General features: G+C 36.9%; 1 protein-coding gene across 1 annotated transcript in view; it reads right to left on the bottom strand.

Annotated features, from left to right (window-relative positions):
• LOC150100014 (F-box/LRR-repeat protein 4-like) overlaps positions 1-27034 on the bottom strand; it is a 213813-nt gene that overhangs the window by 178735 nt on the left and 8044 nt on the right. The window contains exons 2-4 of the mRNA XM_090403195.1: positions 23957-24053; positions 8684-8789; positions 8429-8521 (exon numbers count right to left, since the gene is read on the bottom strand). Of these exons, the coding sequence (XP_090259321.1) occupies positions 8429-8521; positions 8684-8789; positions 23957-24053 (296 nt within the window). The remainder of the gene's footprint in view (positions 1-8428; positions 8522-8683; positions 8790-23956; positions 24054-27034) is intronic.

Below are 27034 nucleotides of genomic sequence, written 5' to 3'. Positions count from 1 at the left end.
GATATTAATGTTTAAGAACAGATACTACGAAATGCTAGTAGCCTGTTAAGCTGATATGCACAGACACTAAACACTTAATCTAAGCCAAAAGACCGAGAAGCGATCACACTACAGAAATGATCCTATGAAGTATGATCTTTGAGTTGCCCTGGCGTTGCACTACTTACCCAGGTAAGATAGTACAACACTATATTCAGTCCTGAAGATATTTTCAGGCGCAAACTTTGTTTGATCTCACTGGGATAAAGGATTAAACTAAATTTATTATAGTCTAACCTAGTGATAAATAAACTTTCAACATCTTTCTCTAAATCCAGAGTAATTTTAAAAAAAGGTGGCAAACCTTTTGGCAACTCCTATAGGTAAAGATGACCTTGCTACTGCTTCTGCCTGGTATCTCCAACTCTGGGCCGGCTCCCACTGAAGAGACCTCAATAAAGGTCGAAACTAGTCTGGGTAGTGGCCAATCCCTTAATGCATAACAGTATACATATCCACAAGGAGATGTGTTTTGCATTATGGGGATAAAGATACTGGGATAAAGGATTAAACTAAATTTATTATAGTCTAACCTAGTGATAAATAGATTTGGCAAAGGCTTTTGATAGATTACCGCATGATACGTTCATAGTCAAACTGGAGTGGATGGGGGTTGGATATTAGATTGGTGCATTGGACTGGAGACTGGCTATCTGATAAGTATCAACAAGTTGTGTATGGGAGAGCGATATCCAGGAAAAGGAAAGTTACTAGTGGTGAGCCTCAGGGGTCTGTTTTAGCACCATTGCTGTTTAATTTGTATATTAATGATATTGGTGAAGATTTGGATGGAGATATTCAGTTGTTTGCAGATGATGCAAAGTTGGGAAAAACCATGAAGAGTAGTGAGGATGTTGTGATCTTGCAGGAAGACTTGAATAAATTGAGTGATTGGGCACGGAAATGGGGATATGAGTTCAATGTTGCAAAATGTAAGGTTTTAAAATTTGGAAAACAAAGATGGGATGCAGAATTTATGCTTGGTGAGGATACATTGTTTGAGGTTGAAGAAATAAGAGATCTGGGGGTGATAGTGGATAAGGATCTGATATTTAGGGGACACATAGCCAAAATTGTGAAGACAACACAAAGGCTTCTGGGAATGATGCAGAGGACACTGACATGTAGAAGTAGGGAGATTCTTTTTCCATTGTATAAGGCTTTGATTAGGTCACACATGGACTATTGTGCCCAGATTTCATCACCTGGTTTTCAGAAGGATAAAGAGATGTTGGGAAGGATCCAAAGGCGACTGACTAAGATAGTTTCTGACCTCTGGAATGTTGAGTATGAGGAAAGATTGAGAAGATGCAACTTGCAGAGTCTAGTGGATAGGAGGAGGAGGGGAGATATGATAGAGACCTACAAGTTATTAAGGGGTTGTTATAGGATCAATACTGGAAAGGTTCTACAGAAAATAGTGGGAGATCAGGGAAGAACCAGAAGTCATCCCTGGAAGCTGTGTATAAGGAAGGTGTGAGAAGCTGGATTTTTTTATGCAGAGTTATGAATGATTGGAATGCCTTGCCTGAGAGAGTGGCATCTGCAGAGAATTTGAGTGTGTTTAAAGCATGGTATGATGAGCTGTGTGTTTGATAAAAGGACCTCCTAGATAAGTCTCTGACTCCATGGGATATTGGGTAATAATAATAATAATAATAAATAATAATAAAATGGAATAAAAATTTCCATCAAGCTATTAAACTTTCTCCTACTGTGAACTTAAACACTCTTTTTTGCTGATGGCTAAATAATAATTAAAAATTCTGAAGATAACTTACAGAAAGATATTTTAAATTTAAATGAGATAGCTAAAGATTATGGAATGACAATATCAACAGAAAAATAAAAAACGATGGCCTTTAAAGGACAAGATCCAGTAAGAACTAAAATACTAATAGATAACAAGAAGGTAAATGTAACTACCTAGGATGTATGATTATATATGAAAATGAAAAAAATATAAACCTAAAAATTGCAAAATATTTAAAAATAACAAGTGTAATTAACTCTATATTTAAATCTAACCTAGTACAAAAACAAACCAGGCTAAACGTATACAATATGTTATATCTACCAGTCGTATTGTATGGAAGTGAAATCTGGACAAGAAAACAAAAAAAAGAGATTAATAACAGCTGAAATGAAGTTTATGAGAAAAACTGCAAAGTATACTCTATTCAATTATAAAAGAAATGAAAAAAAAAAAAAAAAGAATTAAACCAGGAATCAGTAATAGAAAAAATTAAAAAAATATAAACCTAAATGGACAGAACATGTTGAAAGAATGAAAACAGAAAGATTACCAAAACAAGTCTTAAATTACAAAACTACCAGGAAAAAGAAAACCAGGATGTCCTCTAAAGAGATTCAATGATAACTTCTAAGGCTGGAATAGGCTACTCTAGGCCTAAATCCTTGACAAGCATGACGACGATGATGATGATGATTATCATATGCTGTACATCCCCCTTGAGAATACACGTGAGGAATTTGATGATAACAAAGTAAGGTAATGAGCATGTGTATTATGTTTGCAATTTAAGTTAAATGCATTTTGAAAATGCAAAAGTACCTATTAGGTTCATTTTGTCCATTTGTCTACATACAAGTTATCCCTGTACTCTGGGATAACTTGAACTTCAGCATTTGTTAGAGATTCAACAGTTAGAAATTCAGCATTTGGAATTCTAATGAACCAAAACTGGTATGTGAGGAAAAAAAAATATCACTTTAATTTGCAGGGTTAAAAAAATAGATAAAACTACAAAACTAACATGGCATCTCCTGGTCATATGACAGATGAGGATTCAGGCTACCTTTTTTTTTTTTTTTTTTTTAAATTGTAGATAGATGCAAGTATTAGTTCAATAACATCTTTAAGCTGCCATATATGTATATAACAGATGTAAATAAAGCATTTATTTACAGCAGTTACACAAATGAAAAATTTAGAATGTTTTTGCGAAATTAAATGGAAACATTTTTGGATTTCGGCAATAAGATTGACACGTTTACAGATAACTGTGTTGTTAATTGGTGTAGCACTTTTCACTTCACCAAGAACTTCATGTTTATTTTTAATACTGTAACAACAGTACTCCATGGTAAGTTTAGTTTGAGGCCTATCTCAGTGTTTGATACACCATTGTCACTACATATAATAACTATATCTAATGTAATAAGTTTATGAGTCTTATTTTCACATTTTTGCAAATGTAAAAAAATTGATTTTTATTTCCCACTATTAAGAATGATAAAATAATAAACAGTTTACAATTCAGTGAAATGCCGAAATACAAAGAGATGCAATAAGCAACAATGTCATAAACAAACTGAGCCTACAAAAATTGTGCTTCAGTTGATTCATGATAGAATGAAATCATGTTGCTAAAACAATCATACGAGCAGATCATTGTAAAACTAAATGTCATAAGGTGGAGCATTACTGTATTATAATAACACTGCTCTGCCTGAAAGGAATAAAAATAAATAAAATTTATTCAGTCGTATACAACAATAAGCCCACATGGGTGTGTGTATATTGTGCACACCTCAACTCTGGTTTTAATTAGGTAATTTATTGGTGAAATAATTTAAATTTATATGGAGCTGCCAGACAGGTTGGCAGCTAGTAATGGCTAATATTTGATGATGAATAAGATTCATCATCAAATTCCTGATATGTAGCCTCAGGTTGGGTGTACAGGCTATACTGCTAGTATTACATCAAAAAGATTACATCATTACCGCCTATTGAAAATCTTTCTCTAAATTAATCTGTTATCTGTTCAGGACTCCAATATTATCAGATTTTATATTAGCTTTGATTATACTGGTGTCTATTTCTACATTTAACTTGCCATCTTTACTACAAATTGTGCCTAAATGTAGCTTAATGTTTTAATATTTTAAATGTTTCATTTAGCAAGTTTAAAAAAGTATTTACTCAAGACATCTAAAACATCTTTAAATTCCACTTTCATATGCCAGCCTGGTTGACTGAGTGGTTAGCGTATCCACTAAAAAGGCTGCGGGTTCAAATCCTGTCATGGACATGGATGTTTGCGATTGTCTGTGAAAATACCAGTGGTGGTGGTCGGCAGTAGATGCCGTTGGTGTAGGTGGAGATGGAGTTGTAGAGCAGGTGCCCTCCCTCGATGAGTCTAAGGACTCCCTGGAGGTGTCAAATAATAATAATATCACCTTTATCATCTTTGATTCCTTTTACTGTACTCTTTCTTCCATCTAAGCTTTTTTTTTTTTTTTCAGTTGCCTACAGAATGCTGTATGAGTTTTTTTTTTTTTTTTTTTTTTTACTAAGTAACTAGAGTTTCTGAGTTTATTATTTTTTCCCATAACTGTTTACTAGTCATACTTTACTACATTTCACTGCATTCATGGTATGTTTTGAAGCATCTGCTGGCCCAGAATTAAGGAATGACAATATCCAGTGAACAACATATTTGGCTGACTTAAAATGCATAATCATTATCCTTTCTTTCATGCTTACACAAAAGAAAGTATTTCGTGTAATACTTCCCATCTGAAAAATTATGGATACAACCAGTGGTAAGCTATAAGGGGTTCAGAAGAGAGAGATATGGGAATGAAAGAAGAGGAGAGAATAGAAACAATAGGAGCGAGGGAATGGTAAGAGGTATAATGTATGGCGACTCAATGATCCGTGGTGTTCAAGATAGGATGCGTGAGGAGTGTTTGCCAGGAGGAACAATAGAAAGAGTGGCTATGGCAATTAAGAGAGGTGAAAGGGTGGATGAGATGATTGTGATGGTAGGAACGAATGACTTGAGTGGTAATGTAAGTCGGGCAGCGAGAGATATGAGATTTTTGTTTGAGACTGTACGGAAGACAGAGAGGAAAAATAGTGTGCGTGTTGCCTAGGTATGATAATGATGAGCTGAGCAGAAGAGCGGTGATATTAAATGGCATAATAGCGAGAATGTGTGACAAGAGAGGACTAGTATATGTGGATGCTTGGAGTGCGTTTGAGGAAAGAGAGGAGTTGTATGCGAGAGACCGTTTACATTTGAATGAGGAAGGACGTAGGCATCTGGAGAGATTGCTGTTCTGAACGAGTCAGTGTGTCCCAGGGAGGATGATAGCAGGGGTGGCCTCTAGTGGGAATGGATACTTGGGAGAAGGGAGACAATGTCAGGTAACACTGAGCCCAGTGGAGTCTAGAAGGGATAATGCTGGGTATAGAAACAATGGCATTTATATGCTGTATACTAATGCCGGAATAAGGGAGAGGAATTGGTGGCGCAGATAGCATCAGCCTGGCAAAAAATTATTGCGATCACTGAGACGTGGTTGACAGAACGGGATATAACAACAGGAATAGAAGTCACTGGGTATAGCATTTTTCGTCAGGATAGGAGGGGAAAGCGTGGTGGAGGGGTGCTGCTTATGATAAGTGATGACCTATGTCCTCTAAGAGTGGAGAATTTGGAAGGAAGTGAGATAAATGATTTTGAGAGCATATGGTGTGAGGTAGAGGTAGGCAAGACAGGATATTTAGTGGGGTGTTGCTACAGACCCAGGAGCACAGAGGATGGGGACCAGGAGATGTTTAGACAGCTAAGTTTGGGAAGTGCAAGAAGAATGATTGTTATGGGAGATTTTAACTTCAGTAGTATAAATTGGAGAGAGGAAGTTGCATGTAGCAATAGGGATATGGAATTTCTAGAATTCTTGAGGGACAAATGTCTTAGGCAAAATGTAACAGAGGGAACAAGAGGTTCAAAAATTTTGGATTTGGTTATAGCATCAGAAGAGTTGATAATAACTGAGTTGACATCTCTCCCACCAGTTGGAGAGAGTGACCATATGGTGTTGACTTGGAAAATGAATAGACATGCAGGAGTATCAAAGAGACGGGAACTTATGTGGAATTATAAGGCAGGTGATTATAATAGTCTTAGATGTCAACTTCGGGAAGTTTCATGGAGGCAGGAATTGGAAGGCCGGGATATCACCAGTGCGTGGGAAATTGTGAAAGAATATTTGTTATCAGCAATGGTAAGTTGTATACCACAAGTGAAGAAGAGGACGCAATTTGGAGTAAAGTGGATGACAAACAATATTAAACGGGAATTGCATGCGAAAAAGAGGCTATGGAAGAGATATAAGGAGACAGGTGAAGAGATGCATGAGGAATATAAGACACAGGCCAGAAGAGCGACTAGTGTGGTAAGGAAAGCGAAACTGGAATATGAGAGGAGATTGGCCCTAAGATCCAAAGAAAATCCTATGGAATTTTTTAGCTATGTGGCCAGTAGGAGGAGAAATGACTGTGGAAAAATGATATTGTGGGATAAAAATGGCAATAGAGTGACTGATACAGAGGACATAGTGGAATTGTTTAATGAACACTTTATTGGAGTATTTCATCCTAGAAGAGTCAGTTTTAATGCTAGAGGGATAGGACTGGTTCGAGGTCTGGAGGTAGAGGAGGAGAGTGTGTTTCAGATACTGAGTACTCTGGATGTCAGTAAAGCTGTGGGACTGGATGGTATTTCACCACGAGTTTTGAGAGAATGTGCTAGGGAATTGACAGTGCCTTTAACATTGCTTTTCAATGAAAGTCTGGCTTTGGCAAAGGTGCCCAGGGAATGGAAGGAAGGTAAAATAGTGCCATAGCATAAGGGTGGTAACAGACTGGAAGTGTCTAATTATAGGCCAGTCTGTGTGTCATCAGTAGTTGTTAAGATCTTGGAGAAAGTAGTGAGGGACCGTGTACAGCATTGGGCAGATGAGGGTAATGTTATCTGTGAGAATCAACATGGATTTGTGAAAGGACGCTCTTGTTTTAGCAATATGCTAGCCTTTTATAATAAAGTTACAAGAACATTAGATGAGGGAAAGGCATATACTGCAATTTTCTTAGACTTGGCAAAGGCATTTGACAGGGTGCCACATGATAAGCTGATATTTAAGTTGCAGCACATGGGTCTGGATGTCAGATTGGTCAACTGGATTCAGGATTGGCTGTCTGATAGGTATCAGAGAGTTGTGTATGGTGGAGCAGTTTCCAGGAGGCAGAGGGTTACAAGTGGGGTCCCACAGGGCTCAGTACTAGGACCTATATTGTTTAACCTTTATATCAATGACATAGCCAGTGGATTGCAGGGGGATATTCAGTTGTTTGCAGATGATGCGAAGCTGGGAAGGATTATTAGTAATAGTGCAGATGTGGTAGCCCTGCAAGAGGATTTAAATAAGCTAGATAGATGGGCAAATGAATGGGGGTGTCAGTTTAATGCAGCAAAATGTATGGTCTTGAGGTTTGGGAAACATCGATGGGATGCTGCATACTCTATGGGAGGAGTTATACTGGAGGAAGTAGGGGAGACAAGAGATCTGGGGTTGATGATTGATAGAAACCTGAAGTTCAGGGGACATATTGCAAAGGTGGTGAAGGTAACATAGAGGATTGCTGCTATTATGAGAAGGACACTGACCTGCAGAGATAAGAGGGTTATCATTCCGTTGTATAAGTCTCTGATCAGACCACACTTGGACTATTGTTCTCAGATTTGGTCTCCAGGATTTGAAGGGGATAAATTAACTGTGGAAAGGATACAAAGACGGATGACAAAGATGGTTTCAGGACTGTACAAGGATAGTTATGAGGATCGGCTGAGGGAATGTGGACTGCAGAGTTTGGTGGATAGAAGAAGGAGAGGTGATATGATTGAGACTTTTAAACTGTTGAGAGGTGGTTACAGGGTTGACACTGGGGAGTTCTTTCGCTTGGTTGATCAGCGGGAAGGAGTGATGACAAGAGGCCATCCCTGGAAGTTACGAAAGGAAACTGTGAGCAAGAGGGTAAGGAGTGGTTTCTTTGTGTGGAGGGTGGTTGAGCCGTGGAATGCATTGCCTGATGGAGTGGTGGGAGCGAGAACGGTCAGTGAGTTTAAAGAGTGGTATAATAGACTTTGTGTTTCTCAGGGGGGGGGGGGGACCTCCCCTCGATGAGTCTTGAGAGACTTTGTCTTAGGAAGGACCTCCCTCGATGAGTCTTTTGACTCCTTGGAGGCCTGAATAACAATAATAATAATAAATGGATTTAATTTGTCATTTTTTTTAAATAATAAGTCCAGAAAATAAACCAATTTTCAAGTATTTAGATAACTTTTATATAGATATATGGATAACTTTTTTTTTTTTTTTTTTTTTTTTAACTCTCTCTCTCTCTCCTGCAGCATGCATATTTTTAGTTTTTGTACAAAATTAAAAAAAAATAAATAAAAAAGATTCAGTTTATGAATTAGTTTTTAATGTAACAGAACAACAACAGTTTCATGGAATAAAATGAAAGAAGAATAAAATACATCACATAGTAATTAATAATAAAATAAATTACCTAGCTTTGAAATTTACTTTCTGTAAAGGAGGACTAAATATTCTAGACTGAGGAGAGCAAGATTCTGGTGGTCCACTCCACAAAACTTCCCATCTGCAGAAGTAGTTTATGCTTATTTAGTAATTTGATCTTTTGATATAAAAAACATTTCAAGTTTATGGTATTATATAAATAGATAAAATGCTTATATATTTAATTTTCTTAATATATAAAGAAGTTTCAAAATAATTACAGACAACATTTAAGATAACTTACTTTTCACATCTCTGATTGTATGCGAGTATTCTGACAACTGCTCCAGGATTGTATGTTTCAAATATATCCATCTTCATTGGGTAAACTGATTCATTAACTTCAATTTCTTAAAAAATAAAATAAAATAAAACTGAACTACTCATTTACAGAGTACAGCTGTTTAAAGCTGATTATGATATTTAACACCATTTTTTTTTGCATTAAACAATTTTCCCCATTACTCAACAATGGGCTTCTCTACCCATCACTGAACAGCAGTTCAATATTATGTTGGCCAACAGAGAACAAAAGTAGCATTTAAGAAAATGAATGTGGAATTCAATATTATTATTATTATTATTATTATCATCTATTTCTGTAGTTATAGATAAAGTTTACAACACACACACATTTGGTAGTATCATCACACGCTTCTGAAATAGTGGAATAGTTATAAAAGCAACTAATAGATCTACTATTTAAAAAATAAATAAATAAAATAATTCATTTCTGCCATTTATTCAGTCATTACATCTTATTTACTATATATTTTATGAATCTTAAAGAAGAAAATAAGTATAGTGACTCACACTATAGTAAACACTGTTATAACAAATTCACACACTATAACAAACTACTGAAAAGTCCTAAGGTACAATGTTATTCAATATAGCTAAGTATCCACTAAAAAACTACTCCTGAGGTCTCTACAAGTTCTCTATAGTGAGAGCTGGTAGTAATATCATTTATTCTTAAATGCAGCACAAGTCTGCAGAATTCCGTAACTAAACTGAATACCTGCTGTAATATATTTATGAAAACCAGCAATAAAGAGAACAAAACTATTAAAATAGGCAAGAACATAGAAAACATCAACTGCATCCTGAATGGAAAACTTACAGAACAAGTAAATATTTCAGCTATTTAGGTACAATTTTAGAGGATTTGACAAATTAAAATATAAAAATGGACAACAGAATTAGCAAAGTTGTATGGTACAGAGTCAAATGAATAAAATGATAAAATAAAAAGGGAAATTGGTCAAAACACTAAACATGCTGTATACAAAACAGTGTTCAAACTAAGAATGGGAAATGGAATCGAATTTGAATCAATAAATGAGCAAAATCAATATTTCTTGGATTTAAATAATTAAAAAAATAAGATGAACTGATTTTTTTGAAAAATCAAAATCAAATTTGGATTGGAGTCAAAATAAATAAATAAACAAAAAAAAAAAACTGGAATTAGAATTCAAATTGATAAAAAACATTTTAAACTAAAATAGAGAAATAAAACTATAATTACAACACCAATTACAACTGGTGTACTATTTTTATTTATTATTACACATCCAAATAAAAAAATTAGAATAATCAAAGAAAATGCATTGAATGATTTGCAATTCTAATTTATTGCACAGAAAATAATTATTAGTAAATATGAATTAGTGTCATCTAAATCTACATACTTCATAGATACTATAACCATATAAATGCATAAAAATGCAATATAAATGATAAGAAAACTATTATCTGAAAACATTCACAAAATTAGAATAATTTTTAAAGCGGTTCAAAATATTAGAATAATGCGAAAATAAATGCACAAAATTAAACTCAAAGGGAAACAACATGATAATTAGCACTTTGTTGCATCTCCCTTAAATTTTATGAACATTCGTAAATGGTTGGGCATATTATTTACTAGTAGTTCACAGTCTTTTTTTTTTTTATCCAAACATGCCCATATGGTCTGCAGACTAGAAACAAGTTCATTTTTGTCTCTTGGGGCAACTTCTTGAAGACATTTCTTCATATAATCAGTATAATTCCAGCCAAGGAATTATACTGATTTGTCTTTCTTTGAGCAATCTAGTAGTGATCTTGGAAGTGTGATAAGAAGCTGAATCTTGCTGAAAAACGACATCACATAAATTTTCTGATGCCAATAACATAAAATGCTCAATAATTTCTTGGTACACTTTGGAATTGACTTTTTCTTACACAATACACAGCCTACCTGGACCCTCTGCAGTCATACAAGCCCACACCATAACAGTGGTTGCAAATTTCACAGAACGTTTCATGCATTCTATTCATGCATGGGACTGCTAAAAAGTACCTCTTGACCCCACAACAGTCTTTGCTTACACCATCACACTCTAGCTGCCTTTTGCTTGGAAGTCATAAGTGGCTTCATCTTAGGCACGCGATTTAAAACCCAATTTGTGAAGTTGTCTCAATGTCGTAGATTTAGGCACATTCACACCTAGTTCTTTCCATCTCCTGTGAAAATACCTTACACTTCAGAAGAGGATTTTCTTCAATCTCCTCTCATTTCTTGATGTAATTATTACCTTTCGACCACAACTGTAGTCGAAAGGTAATAATTTAGTGATTATTTTGAAAACTCTGGTTATTAAAATACTGTCTTAATACTCTACTCACACTTGCTCGAGAACATTTCAATCCTTAGCTATAAGCTGTTGAGTTTGGCCTTCTTTGTGTAGAGACACCATACAAAACTTCTTAGCTTCCGATATGTCACTAATTCAACCCATATTTAGCAAACGATCAACTGAAATCCACAAACAAACAATTTCTCACACATGAGTCAATCAGCTACTGAAATATGCTATTTCTATGCTTTCCTCAAAACCAATCGGAAAATTTTGGAATATTCTAATACAGTCATACCACAACTTGCGCGAATCCGGAGTTACGTGGTTTCATATATGTATGTATTCCCGTGCCGCTTCACGCATCACCACTAGTCATATCTTTCCGGCACCGGCCGCCTTTGCCAGTGTCGCACATGCTGTGAACAAGCACTGACGTGTTTCGCACGGTCTCCATTCAAACACAATTTTTATTGATTACAAACCTTGTGATTGTTTAATGTTATGTTCTTGATAAAAATTTTATCACATAAAAAATAATAATGTCGTCCAAAGGAAGCAAGTACGATTCTTCTACAGCTAGCAAGAAAAGAAAATCATTGACTTTGGAAACAAAACATCATTAAGGATTTTGAAGGCGGAATGAAAATTTGTGAGCTAGCAAAGAAGTTCGATCTACAGGAATCCACAGCAAGAACAATCATAAAAGAAAGGTTTACAGATTTTGGAGGACATAGATTCTAATGAGGAACGAATTGTAGCCACAAGGTAATTATTATTATTATTATTATTATTCAGGCCTCCAAGGAGTCAAAAGACTCATCGAGGGGAGGTCCCTCCCTGAGAAACACAAAGTCTATCATACCACTCTTTAAACTCACTGACCGTTCTCGCTCCCACCACTCCATCAGGCAATGCATTCCACGGCTCAACCACCCTCCACACAAAGAAACTACTCCTTACCCTCTTGTTCACAGTTTCCTTTCGTAACTTCCAGGGATGGCCTCTTGTCATCACTCCTTCTCGCTGTTCAACCAAGCGAAAGAACTCCCCAGTGTCAACCCTGTAACCACCTCTCAACAGTTTAAAAGTCTCAATCATATCACCTCTCCTTCTTCTATCCACCAAACTCTGCAGTCCACATTCTCTCAGCCGATCCTCATAACTATCCTTGTATACAGTCCTGAAACCATCTTTGTCATCCGTCTTTGTATCCTTTCCACAGTTAATTTATCCCCTTCAAATCCTGGAGACCAAATCTGAGAACAATAGTCCAAGTGTGGTCTGATCAGAGACTTATACAACGGAATGATAACCCTCTTATCTCTGCAGGTCAGTGTCCTTCTCATAATAGCAGCAATCCTCTATGTTACCTTCACCACCTTTGCAATATGTCCCCTGAACTTCAGGTTTCTATCAATCATCAACCCCAGATCTCTTGTCTCCCCTACTTCCTCCAGTATAACTCCTCCCATAGAGTATGCAGCATCCCATCGATGTTTCCCAAACCTCAAGACCATACATTTTGCTGCATTAAACTGACACCCCCATTCATTTGCCCATCTATCTAGCTTATTTAAATCCTCTTGCAGGGCTACCACATCTGCACTATTACTAATAATCCTTCCCAGCTTCGCATCATCTGCAAACAACTGAATATCCCCCTGCAATCCACTGGCTATGTCATTGATATAAAGATTAAACAATATAGGTCCTAGTACTGAGCCCTGTGGGACCCCACTTGTAACCCTCTGCCTCCTGGAAACTGCTCCACCATACACAACTCTCTGATACCTATCAGACAGCCAATCCTGAATCCAGTTGACCAATTTGACATCCAGACCAATGTGCTGCAACTTAAATATCAGCTTATCATGTGGCACCCTGTCAAATGCCTTCGCCAAGTCTAAGAAAATTACAGTATATGCCTTTCCCTCATCTAATGTTCTTGAAACTTTATTATAAAAGGCTAGCATATTGCTAAAACAAGAGCATCCTTTCACAAATCCATGTTGATTCTCACAGATAACATTACCCTCATCTGCCCAATGCTGTATACGGTCCCTCACTACTTTCTCCAAGATCTTAACAACTACTGATGACACACAGACTGGCCTATAATTAGACACTTCCAGTCTGTTACCACCCTTATGCAATGGCACTATCTTACCTTCCTTCCATTCCCTGGGCACCTTTGCCCAAGCCAGACTTTCATTGAAAAGCAATGTTAAAGGCACTGTCAATTCCCTAGCACATTCTCTCAAAACTTGTGGTGAAATACCATCCAGTCCCACAGCTTTACTGACATCCAGAGTACTCAGTATCTGAAACACACTCTACTCCTGTACCTCCAGACCTCGAACCAGTCCTATCCCTCTAGCATTAAAACTGACTCTTCTAGGATGAAATACTCCAATAAAGTGTTCATTAAACAATTCCACTATGTCCTCTGTATCAGTCACTCTATTCCCATTTTTATCCCACAATATCATTCTTCCACAGTCATTTCTCCTCCTACTGGCCACATAGCTAAAAAATTCCATAGGATTTTCTTTGGATCTTAGGGCCAATCTCTTCTCATATTCCAGTTTCGCTTTCCTTACCACACTAGTCACTCTTCTGGCCTGTGTCTTATATTCCTTATGCATCTCTTCACCTGTCTCCTTATATCTCTTCCATAGCCTCTTTTTCGCATGCAATTCCTGTTTAATATTGATTGTCATCCACTTTACTCCAAATTGCGTCCTCTTCTTCACTTGTGGTATACAACTTACCATTGCTGATAACAAATATTCTTTCACAATTTCCCACGCACTAGTGATATCCCGGCCTTCCAATTCCTCCCTCCATGAAACTTCCTGAAGTTGACGTCAAAGACTATTATAATCACCTGCCTTATAATTCCACATAAGTTCCCGTCTCTTTGATACACCTGCATGTCTATTCATTTTCCAAGTCAACACCATATGGTCACTCTCTCCAACTGGTGGGAGAGACATCAACTCAGTTATTATCAACTCTTCTGATGCTATACCCAAATCCAAAATTTTTGAACCTCTTGTTCCCTCTGTTACATGTTGCCTAAGACATTTGTCCCTCAAGAATTCTAGAAATTCCATTCCCCTATTGCTACATGCATCTTCCTCTCTCCAATTTATACTACTGAAGTTAAAATCTCCCATAACAATCATTCTTCTTGCACTTGCCAAACTTAGCTGTCTAAACATCTCCTGGTCCCCATCCTCTGTGCTCCTGGGTCTGTAGCAACACCCCACTAAATATCCTGTCTTGCCTACCTCTACCTCACACCATACGCTCTCAAAATCATTTATCTCACTTCCTTCCAAATTCTCCACTCTTAGAGGACATAGGTCATCACTTATCATAAGCAGTACCCCACCACCACTCTTTCCCCTCCTATCCTGACGAAAAATGCTATACCCAGCGACTTCTATTCCTGTTGTTATATCCCCTTCTGTCAACCACATCTCAGTGATCGCAATAATTTTTTGCCAGGCTGATGCTATCTGCACCATCAATTCCTCTTCCTTATTCCGGATACTCCTGGCATTAGTATAAAGCATATAAATGCCATTGCTTCTATACCCAGCATTATCCCTTCTAGACTCCACTGTGCTCAGTGTTACCTGACATTGTCTCCCTTCTCCCAAGTGTCCATTCCCACAAGAGGCCACCCCTGCTATCATCCTTCCTGGGACACACTGACTCGTTCAGAACAGCAATCTCTCCAGATGCCTACGTCCTTCCTCATTCAAATGTAAACGGTCTCTCATATACAATTCCTCTCTTTCCTCAAACGCACTCCAAGCATCCACATATACCAGTCCTCTCTTGTCACATATTCTCGCTATTATGCCATTCAATATCACCGCTCTTCTGCTCAGCTTATCATTATCATACCTAGGCAACACACACACTATTTTTCCTCTCTGTCTTCCGTACAGTCTCAAGCAAAAATCTCATATCTCCCGCTGCCCGACTTACATTACCACTCAAGTCATTCGTTCCTACCATCACAATCATCTCATCCACCCTTTCACCTCTCTTAATTGCCATAGCCACCCTTTCTATTGTTCCTCCTGGCAAACACTCCTCATGCATCCTATCTTGAACACCGCGGATCATTGAGTCGCCATACGTTATACCTCTTACCATTCCCTCGCTCCTATTGTTTCCATTTTCTCCACTTCTAGCATTTCCATATCCCTCTCTCATTCTGTCTCTCCTACTACTGTTTCCATCCTCTCGTCTTCTAGCATTCCCATACCTCTCTCTCATTCCATCTCTCCTACAGTTTCCATTCTCTCCTCTTCTAGCACTTCCATATCTCTCTCTCATTCCATCTCTCCTACTGTTTCCATCCTCTCGTCTACTAGCACCCCCATACCTCTCACTCATACTCCCTAAATTCTCTCTCTCTCCTACTCTGATTCGCCTTGCATTTATCTCTTCCATTCTCCTAATCTTATCTTTCATACTTCTGCTCTCATTCAAAAGACATTCCACCTCCTCTTTCAACTCATCTATCTCCCTCTGCAGGTCAGTCACTCTTAATCTAAATTCACTCTCCCAAACAAAACCATCTCCTAAACCTTCACAGTCACTCACACCTTCCACACTATCAACTATTATTTTCTCATTCTCTCCTATCACACTACTTGTCTTCTTACATTCATTCCCCGTTCCTGGAGCAACAAAGTCGGATATCGATATATCTAATGCACTTATTTCCTCCAACTGCCTGCATTTTGCGCACATACGCTCTCCACTCTCTTTAACAAGCCACATACGTAATTCTCGAGACGCATACATGCCGCAAGTACTGCATGCCACAAAGTCCCTTATGATATTGCTAATAATTGAGTGCTTAAATGGCAGAGGACTTGGCGTTACGTCACTTGCGACTGCTGCTGAATCCACCATCATTCCTTACTGCCGAGTAGCGTAATCTTTAATAATTATTCAATTAATAAATAAGAGGGGAAAAAAGTACAAACATCAGAACATTTAAGTACTAAATATAATTAAACAAAATGAAATATAACTAAATACAGTAACTTAGCTTCGTTTTGTCTTCCACCATTACGCGTTCAATTCCGACGGTACCAAAATATGTTATATCGCGACAGCAACTAACTTCCAAAAAACAACCACTGAAGTACACTCGTATTCAGAGAAACAATTTAGCACTCAAAATCATGGAAAAACGGGGAAAAAAGTGGACTATTCACCGATTAAAAATCACTTTCTTCTGCACAGCTCAAATTCACCGCCACGTGCTACGGTGACGCTAGCACCACTCAGAAATAAAGTAAGGAATAAAAAAAATCATTAGATTGCTATGAAGAAATTTTGCATGACAAGAAAAAGACATTATGCCGTCAGACGAATCTATTACATTTTATGAAACCACTGACATCGAAATAACTTTCTTTTTTTTTTTTTTTAATGTACGAAAAACTACAATTATGATTATATTTTTTAAAAAATATAGGTGTTTTTGTAAACCTTTGGTCCCAATTAACTAATATTTTGTATGTTTGTATGCAAAATTATACCTGAGTTATGCGAATTCGACTTACATGCTTTTTGCTGATCCCACCTACCGCGTAACTTTGGGGTATGACTGTATTTTGAACCATGTTAAAAATTATTCTAATTTTGTGAATGTTTTCAAATAATTTTCTTATACATAGATTTAGATTATTCTAATTCAATATTCGGTAATAATTACTTTTTATGCAATAAATTACAATTGCAAATCATTCAATACATTTTCTTTAATTGGTCTAATTTTTTTATTCAGAAGTGTATTTTATTATTACAGTATTAATTTATTTTTTGAATTACACAACTATACCTGGCCTGGTTCCCTGCAACTTTAATAGTGTAGCCTCCTGTTTATTCATTTGTGACTGAGACACCTGAAAGTATGACTCATGCTACTTACTATTATAATAACAGAATAAACTCACGTAAAATATTCTTTATTAGTACAATTTTCACCTGAGTATCACAGGCATCATCAGTACAAGTACAAGGCTAATTAAACAATAACTGTCACAGTAGCTGTAACTAATTAAACAATAATATTCACAAAAGTTGGTTCCTCACAGAACAGCATTACAAAGAAACATGAAACATTACTTCACTCCACTAGCCTAAACAGATCTAATGGTCTATTTCTCATCCCCCCCCCCCCCCCCGTGAGAGATAGTACTCTATAAATCAACAAATCTTTCCTAACCTTTGTTATTGTATACACGCACATATATATATATAAATTTTATTTGTCATCATCAAATTCCTGCCATGTACCCTCAAGGGATGTACAGGATATGTTAGTACTACATGAAAAATTTACATCATTACTAACTTCCTATCTATAATTTTCCTCCAAATCAGTCTGATACTTGCCAAGCCTCCAACAATATCAGATCTTATATTTCTATTGTCTAAGGCACTTCATACAGTATCAATCCACCTATATCTTGGTCTTCCTCTGAGTCGTTTTCCTGTCAACCTTGCAGAGAACACATGTTTTTATAATCTTTCCTAGCCCATTCTATTTAAGATTCTATTTCCATATTTAATTTACCATCATCAATAAAAATCGTGCCTAAGTGGCTGAAATGTTTTACTTGTTCCACAGGTTCCCCTTTCACAACACAGTTGACATTTTCAATGATTCTACCTATTTTCATTGTCTTTGTCTTTTTATTGCTGACCTTCATACCATATCCATTACAACAGTTATTCAATTTAGTCAGGAAATCTTGCAAACTTGTAGCAGATTTATTTAGAAGTATAACATCGTCTGTATACAGCAAAGAGCTGACATTAGCATCTCCAATTGTGATATAATGTTTAATACCACTTTCCTTCATAATGTGATCCATATAGATAATGAATAACAGAGGGGATAATGTACATCCTTGTCTCACACCATATTTAACATTAAACCATCTTCCTGTACTTCCTTCAATTCTAACTGCTGACTTACAACTCAAATAAAGACTAAGTATTGCTTGATATAATGCCCCATTGACACCATATAACTGTAGCATATTGAATAGCTTCTCTCTTGGCACCTTGTCATATGCCTTTTCCAGATCGACAAAACTTAAGTACAGATCTTTGTTATATTCCATTGCTTTTTCAATTATTTGTCGTAAAGTGAAGATCTGATCCTCACAGCCTCTATTTGGCCTGAATCCAGCTTGTTCTTCACCAAGCTTTTTTTTCACAATTCTCAACCGTATCTCAAGTATACTTGCATATATCTTACCAGGAACACTTAATAATGAAATGCCTCTGTAATTCTCACATTCAGTTTTATTTCCCTTTTTATATATGGGTACTAGGAGAGCTCAACTCCAATCATCGGGAATTTGTCCCTCTGTCCATGCGTTCTTAACTATGCAGTGCAGCCACTGAAAGACTTTTATACCACCATACTTCAGCATTTCTGGCCGAATATCATCTACTCCTGCTATCTTTACACATTTCAGGCCTTTGATGGCTTTTTCTACTTCAAGTATGGATACTTATTTCTCACTGTATGCTTGTTGAGTGTTTTTTTACCACTGTGCTATCACTGATTGTTTCATTTAGCAATTTTTCGAACTAATTACTTGATACTTCAAGGGTGTCTTTTTCTCCTGTTTTCATCTCACCTTTATTATCTCTAACTCCTTTTACAACACTCTTTCCTCCATTTCTAAGCTCCTTCAAGAATATCTTACCACCTTCTTGATATTTATTTTCTATGTTCTTGCCAAAATCCTCCCATGACTTTTGTTTAGCTAGTTTTATACAGTGTTTAGCTTTCTTACATTTGTCTCAGTATTCTCTAAGAACACAAGCTGACTTATTTGACAGGAACTTTTGATATGCTTTCTTCTTTTCCTTCACTGCCTCTTTAATTTCCTGTGTCCACCATGGAGTTCTGATTTTTCTATCCTTGCAGACAACCTCAACACATGCCTCTCTGGCTGAATCAATCAGTGTTTTCTTCAAGGTTTGCCACTGAATCTCCAAGGTTTGGTTCCTGTTCTCGAACTCTTTCATTCTGTCTTCAATAATTTTTGTGTAATTTAGTCTACAGTTCACATCTGAGAGCTGCTCAACTTTCATCCGCTTTAAAACTTTCTTACATGTTATTATTTTCAATATGAAATTCAATTTTATCCTGCTCAAGACTAAATAGTGATCACTTCCAATTTCAAATCCTCTGTACACTCTGGTGTCCTTCACCAGGGAGAAAACATCACTATTAACAATAACATAGTCAATGAGACTTTTCTTATTCCTCGTCTCTTCTCTCCATGTGAATTTGTGAAAATTTTTATGTTGGAACACAGTGTTAGTAATAATCCGTTCATGTTCCGAGCAGAAATCCAACAGGTATTTGCCATTATTATTATCTTTGCTCTTTTCTCCAAATTTTCCCAAAACATTATTGTATGTCAGAGAATCACTTCCTACTCTGCTCTTTAGATCCCCAACAAGGACCAACTTTTCCTTTTTCATTGTGTCAGTTGCTTTCTCTAAAGCATGAAAATATTCCTCCACTTCTACCTTAATAGAACCTTCTGTGGGATCATAGGCACAAAAAAGTCTCATTGTCCAGTTCCCCATTCTCATATTTGCTCACAACTTGAGACTGCCTGCCATTCAAGGATTAGTATTGTATTTAGTGTTGAATACTATGGCTATTCCTTCTTTTCTTTGTTTGTCATTGCCTGAATATAATATTTGTATTTATTGCTCAGAAAGATCTCACCGGTTTTTGTCTTTTTTGTTTCAGTCACCACTATTATGTTGATCTGGTACTTATCTAATTCCTCAGCTAGCTCTATTTCTTTGCCATTCAGGCTTATGTTGATAGTACCGATCTTTAACTCTGGTGATGTTGAGTTGGGGAGTGTTTTCAGATTTGTTCCAGTAGGTGACTTTTCTCTGTTCGCCCTGGTTCCGTGAAGAAAACAATGAGGGCCTTGTTTAACCAGGCGACACCCCAACCGGCTTGAAATTCTCATGTTGTACCATCATTTTGTATTTTGGTTTAAGCCAATAAGAATACAATTTGGTCGGCTAAATCCCAAATTGGCAGCCCATCCTCATTCATGTGCACCACAAGAAGGTGAGGATTGGACGTTAGGTCAGAAGCCCTGGTTGGTTCATTTAAAGGCATTCCTTTAAAGGCTATATGGAGGTCTCCTCTCAGTTATATAGCTTTGACCCTTAAGCACCCCAGCATAAATTTTATTTAGTTATTTAAATTTTTTGTTGTTGTTGAAATAAATTTAGGAAATTTAACACATTCGCTGCCAATTACGAGTATACTCGTAGTTTGTATATGAGCTTCACAAGCCAACTACGAGTATACTCGTATGTCGATTTACCGACCTCCTATGCCAAGCGCCAGCTAATCCGTAATATAACACGTAATTTGTAAATCAATTTAAAACTGATAAAATCAATAAAAATAATAAAATGAAATCAATAAAATAAAAACCAATTTATTCAAATTACGAATGATACTCTTTAAAACAATTTTCCACGCACAATGGTGGTTTTTCCTGGCAAACAGGACAATAATAATGTGTTTCGCGCCATTGTTTGTTTCGTGTACATACTCAGCATGGCTTTGGCGGCAAATATTTTTTTCTGTAGGTGGTAAAATTTCCAAATAATGAAGATCCCAAATCCTGCTGATATTCTGTGATGCTGTAAGCTCATCCATTCCAACAAAAACTGAGATAAATTGATCTCTAAATTTTAACGCAGTCATTGCATTTCCAGTAATTAGATTATAAAATTTATGTGCAATTCGAATGTATATATCAAAAATGTGTATTGCCAATTTCTTTGGCCATCTAATTGTCTTTCGTAAGGGGGAATAGTAAGAAAGCATGTGATCAGAAAGATCGATGCCTGACATACCCAAATTATAGTCCCTAACGATATTTGGTTTTAATTGAATTTTACCATTCCGATTTTTTGCTTCAACCATTTCAAATTTGCGCATATCTGAAATGGAAAGAACTTCCCTCTTATCCTTCCATTTGTGATGATGAATTCATTAAATTCATCATCACTCATATTAGCATAAGCTTCTAATTCTCTATCAGTAAGTTTTCTTTTACTGGTCATGGCGAAACTGAAGGATTTTAGAGACTAGACGCAATAAACACATTCTTCAGCGCATGTAATATATGGGTGGTGGTGATACGAGATTACTCGTAGTTGGCGTATGAAACAAAATTCTGTCTGATAAGCCGGCTACGAGATTACTCGTAGTCACCTTGAAGACATGAAAGTGCTTGGCGTGCGGGAACAAACTATGCCCGAGTAGTATGGTAGCAAACGTGTTAACCTTAGCTACTAAGGTGGTGTTTTGTGAATATATCAGTTATTGTTTAATTAGGCTTTGTACTTGTACTGATGATGCCTGAGATACTCAATTGAAAATTCTACTAATAAACAATATTTTACGTGAGTTAATTCCATGATTATAATAGTAAGTAATATGTCTACTCATGGTATTTCCTTACTGAAACTTATATGACTCATGAATGCTGCTCATGTTACTTCTTATGATTCTACAACCCAAATCAAGCCTTGGCATCCTGAATTTATTGCCTCCAACCTTGTCTGATCAAAATCTTACTTCTCCAGTGTGAGGACATTGTAATACGATGATCTTGACTAATGATGTCTATCCATCTTGTTCTAGGTTTTCCTTTTGGTCTTTTATAATTTTACTATTTATTGTCTTCTTAAGAATGTTTTAATTTTTCATATGAAAAACATATCCTGACCACTGCAACATTTTGAATTTTATTACACCCAGAGCCAACTTAACACGGTAAGCAGGCGATGCATTGCATTGAGGGGTGCTGAACTGAGTAGAAAAAAATAAATAAAAACACATTTTAATATTAGCATTTATTAAATAATGAATATGCTAAATATATTGTAATAAATGCTGCGACTTTTAATAACATTCAGCAAAAACTGCAAGATGTTTTTCGCTATGATGAAAGCACCAGGGCATCGAGTTACAAGTGTGTGTGTGGGGGGATCTCACATTGCAGACTTTTTTTTTTCTTACATGCAGCATGCATTCGCTGCATAAAATCAAGAAAAGTAAACTTTTAAATCATTAAATTTTTCATACATTTCTTTTTCCATAAAAAATGAAATGATTCTTGTTATTGTGCAATTTTTCAAGTTTGTACATTTCTAATTTTAATAGCTCATAGCCACTAATCAGCATATAGACTAGAATTACAGATACTTATGTACCTGTAATTCTAGTCAATGTGCATTTTTTTATGTTTTGTGATTTTTGTGCTGATAATATATGTAATTTTCAAAGTACACAATTTTACATAAAATGTGGTTTTTTTATAACCTTTAAAATTTAACTACATTTAAAATAAAGTAAGGGATGCTCAACTTAAAATTGCATCGGGGCACCAGAGCCCTACTGGATATTGCGGGGTGTTTATAAAGCTGATATATTCTGGATGTCGGGTTTGTCAACTGGATTTAGGATTGGCTGTCTGATGGGTGTCGGAGAGTTGTGTGTGGTGGAGAAATATCAAAGAGGCAAAGGGTTACAGGTGGAGTTACGCAGGGCTCAGTGCTCGGACCTATGTTGTTTGGCCATTATATCAATGACATTGTCCGTGGAATGCAAGGAGATATTCAGTTATTTGCAGATGATGCGGGGCTGGGAGGGGTTATTAGTGGTAGTGCAGATGCGGTAGTCCTGCAGGAGGATTTGAATGGGCTAGATACATGGGCAGATGAATTGGGGTTCAGTTTAATGCAGCAAAATGCAAGGTCTTGAGGTTTGGGACACATCGATGGGACGCTGGATACTCTATGGGAGGAGTAAAACTGGAGGAAGTAGGGGAGACAAGAGATCTGGGGGTTGATGATTAATGGAAACCTGAAATTTAGGGGACATATTACAAAAGGTAGTGAAGGTAACACAGAGGATTGCTGCAATAATTAGAAGGACACTGACCTGTAGAGATGAAGGGGTTATCATTCCATTGTATAAGACCCTGATTAGACCACACTTAGACTATTGTTCTCAGAGCTGGTCCCCAGGACTTGAAGGGGATAAATTAACTGTGAAAAGGGTACAAAGGCAGATAACAAAGATGGTGTCAGGACTGTACAATGTTAGTTATGAGGATCGGCTGAGGGAGTGTGGACTGCAGAGTTTGGTGGATAGAAGAAGGAGAGGTGATGTGATTAAGACTTTTAAACTGTTGAGAGGCGGTTATGGAGGTGACACTGGGGAGTTCTTTCGCTTGGTTGGACAGCGGGAAGGAGTCATGACAAGGGGCCATCCCTGGAAGTTATGAAAGGAAACCGTGAGCAAGAGGGTGAGGAGTGGTTTCTTTGCATGGAGGGTGGTTGAACCATGGAATGCATTGCCTGATAGAGTGGTGAGAGCGAGAATGGTCAATGCGTTTAAGGAGTGGTATGATAGACTTTGTGTTTCCTAGGGGGGACCTCCCTCGATAAGTCTTGATAGACTGGTGTTTCTTACAAAGGATCTCCCACGATGAGTCTTTCGACTCCATGGAGGCCTGAATAATAATAATAACAACAACAACAACTCATGGTTGTATTGGATGTCTCATCAATGAGACACCATATTATATATATATAAAGTAAGGTGTGACTTTAAAATCACATTCTTACAAACCACTGGGCATACTTTTTTGATTTTCATTTTATGCAAATAACCTTAAACTTGAATGTAAAAACAGAAAAACATTTAATTAAAGAAGTAATAACACCAGTTTTTATTAAAAAAATGCACTTGACATAATTTAACCTACCTATAAAATCATGACTTCTAACATATAAACCTAGTGGAAGTGGGCTTGTAAAAGGCTTTGAAGATGGAGAAACAGTGTTCCATGATCCATAAGCTCTCTATAATGAAATACATAATTTAATGCAAAAAAATTTCAGAAACCAACTAAAGTCAAGACATTACAAGACAATGCAAAAAGAGAAGTAACAGTCTGATTTATCATATATATGTTACCGGCAAAGTGTGAAAACCGCATTCTATAGAATGCCGAAAGTGGGACATCAAAGTATGAAACGCTTAGATTTTCACACATTTCCTATGCATCCTATAGAATGCCAAAAGGCTAATCGGCAAAGTATAAAATACTCCCGACAGTGACTTTTAACGTCGCAAGGCAAATGACGTGACTTTCGACGCTCGCCTCAAACAAAGAGCCAGAGCACTTCCTAACCTAAACCTAACCTAACCAGAAATGGTTAGGTTACGTTTAGGTTAGGTTCATGCCGCCTGTGGAGATGAGAGTAAAGACAATGGAAATGAGAAAATAGAAGGTTATGATGGTAATATTTTGTGTACTCTTTGCTTCAATATTGAGAATGCTGTTGAAGGTAAAATTCGATCTAAATTGAATCTGGAAATATAGGCCGAAAAAATGAAAATGGATTCCAACAATAAATTTCCTCCTGCACCTTTGGGGGCCACTGCGTGAGTTTCTATCCCAGACGTCGACAAGGGACGGGGTGACTCACACAATCTGCTGGCGGTTGTTATGAGTGTGACAGATGATAGTTTTTATCGACTTGGAACTGCTGAAGGAATTTTAAACCAACTCTATGCCAGATCACAATTCACTTTATGTCCCAAGGATTTACTGAGAGTTGGAGACATTCCTGACCATGAAATAGCTCTCCGGTCAGCCGCTTCCGCTCTGTCCACAGGTAGCAGCCAAGGGTTCGTGAGGTGTACTTGCAAGACTAAGTGCCGAAATTTAACGTGCTTTTGTATGAAAAAAGCAGTTAAGTGCAATTCAAAATGTCATTCCAGTCTACCTTGCAGCAACAAGTAGTTCAGCACTGGTCTTTTTCTATATAGAAAAATCCGGTATCTTACATTTTGTACTTCTTACATTTTCACATGCATCTTTTCAATAAAAGCCATTTTCATACTTTGCCAAAATAGTATTTGTCATTCTATATAATGCCAAGGCATTCTATACAATACCTAGGGAAAGTATGTAAAATATTAAAATAAAATAGGCATTTCATACTTTGCCTAAAAATGTCACCCATTCTATAGAATGCCTGCTTTTCACACTTTGCCACATTACATTACATTACATTACATACATACATACACTTCATAAATTTTATTATTATTTACAGTATCTCCATGGAGTCTGGAGACTCATTGTGGGAGACTCAAATCAACCATCATACACACAAATTCTATCATACCTCTCCTTGAATCCATTCACCATTAGGGAACTCACAACCAATTCTAGCAATCCATTCCACTCACTCACTCACCACTCTCCAAGCAAAAAATCTGGTCAGCCCACTCTTACTAACCAATGTTGTGGTACTTCACTCTTACAAAACTTCTACGGATGGACCTTAGTTCTCTATTTGTGATATATATTGAAAAATTTCACTTAAATCAATTTTATAAAACCCCTTTATTATATTAGAAAGTTTCTACAATGTTCCCTCTTTTCTGCCTATCAACTAAGCTTTATAACCCACAAACCTTCAACCTATTCTCATAGGGAGTTTTCCACAGACCTGTCACCATCTTTGTCACTCATCTTTGGATCTTTTTGACCATCTCCTAGTCCCCAAGAAACCCAGATGACCAAATCTGTGCAGTAGTCAAGATGTGGCTGAATCATAGCCTTATAAAGTGGGATAATGACTTCCTCATGTTTACTTGGCATGTTTTTCAACATCCAAATAATTCATTTATCACTAGGTTAGACTATAATGGATTTAGTTTAATCCTTTATCCCAGTGAGAGCAAACAAAGTTTGCGCCTGAAAATATCTTCAGGACTAAATATATAGTGTTGTACTATCTTATCCAGTAAGTAGTGCAACACCAAGGCAACTCGTGGCAAAGGTGGAGCAAGCTACCAGGCACTTCTAACCCAGTATCTCCCATAATGCAAAACACATTTCCTATGTGGATATGTATACTGTTATGCATTAAAGGGATTGGCCATCTACCCAGACTAGTTTCGACCTTTATTGAGGTCTCTTCAGTGGGAGCCAGGCCCAGAGCTGGAGATACCAGGCAGAAGCAGTAGCAAGTCATCTGTGCCTATGGGAGTTGCCAAAAGGTTTATCACCTTTTTTTTAAAAATTACTCTGGATTTAGAGAAAGATGTTGAAAATTTATTTATCACTAGGTTAGACTATAATGGATTTAGTTTAATCCTTTATCCCAGTGAGAGCAAACAAAGTTTGCGCCTGAAAATATCTTCAGGACTAAATATATAGTGTTGTACTATCTTATCCAGTAAGTAGTGCAACACCTTTTGGCAACTCCCAAAAGGTGATAAACCTTTTGGCAACTCCCATAGGCACAGATGACTTGCTACTGCTTCTGCCTGGTATCTCCAGCTCTGGGCCTGGCTCCCACTGAAGAGACCTCAATAAAGGTCGAAACTAGTCTGGGTAGATGGCCAATCCCTTTAATGCATAACAGTATACATATCCACATAGGAAATGTGTTTTGCATTATGGGAGATACTGGGTTAGAAGTGCCTGGTAGCTTGCTCCACCTTTGCCACGAGTTGCCTTGGTGTTGCACTACTTACTGGATAAGATAGTACAACACTATATATTTAGTCCTGAAGATATTTTCAGGCGCAAACTTTGTTTGCTCTCACTGGGATAAAGGATTAAACTAAATCCATTATATCCAAATAATTCGTTGAGCTATTTTATTAACTTTTGCGATATGCCCTCTGAACTTTAACTCTTTGTCCACCATTATCCCCAAGTCTCTAGCCTCATCAATTTCCTGTAAACCAATACCATCAATATGATATACCACATGCAAACTTTTCAATTTGCAGTGAATAACTTTACATTTTGTAACAT

Source organism: Typopeltis vanoorti, chromosome 13 (genome assembly GCF_054136105.1).
Source record: "Typopeltis vanoorti isolate ZY-2024b chromosome 13, IOZ_Tvanoo_1.0, whole genome shotgun sequence".
NCBI classification, from domain to species: domain Eukaryota; kingdom Metazoa; phylum Arthropoda; class Arachnida; order Uropygi; family Thelyphonidae; genus Typopeltis; species Typopeltis vanoorti.
This window is presented reverse-complemented; position numbering and strand designations above follow the sequence as displayed.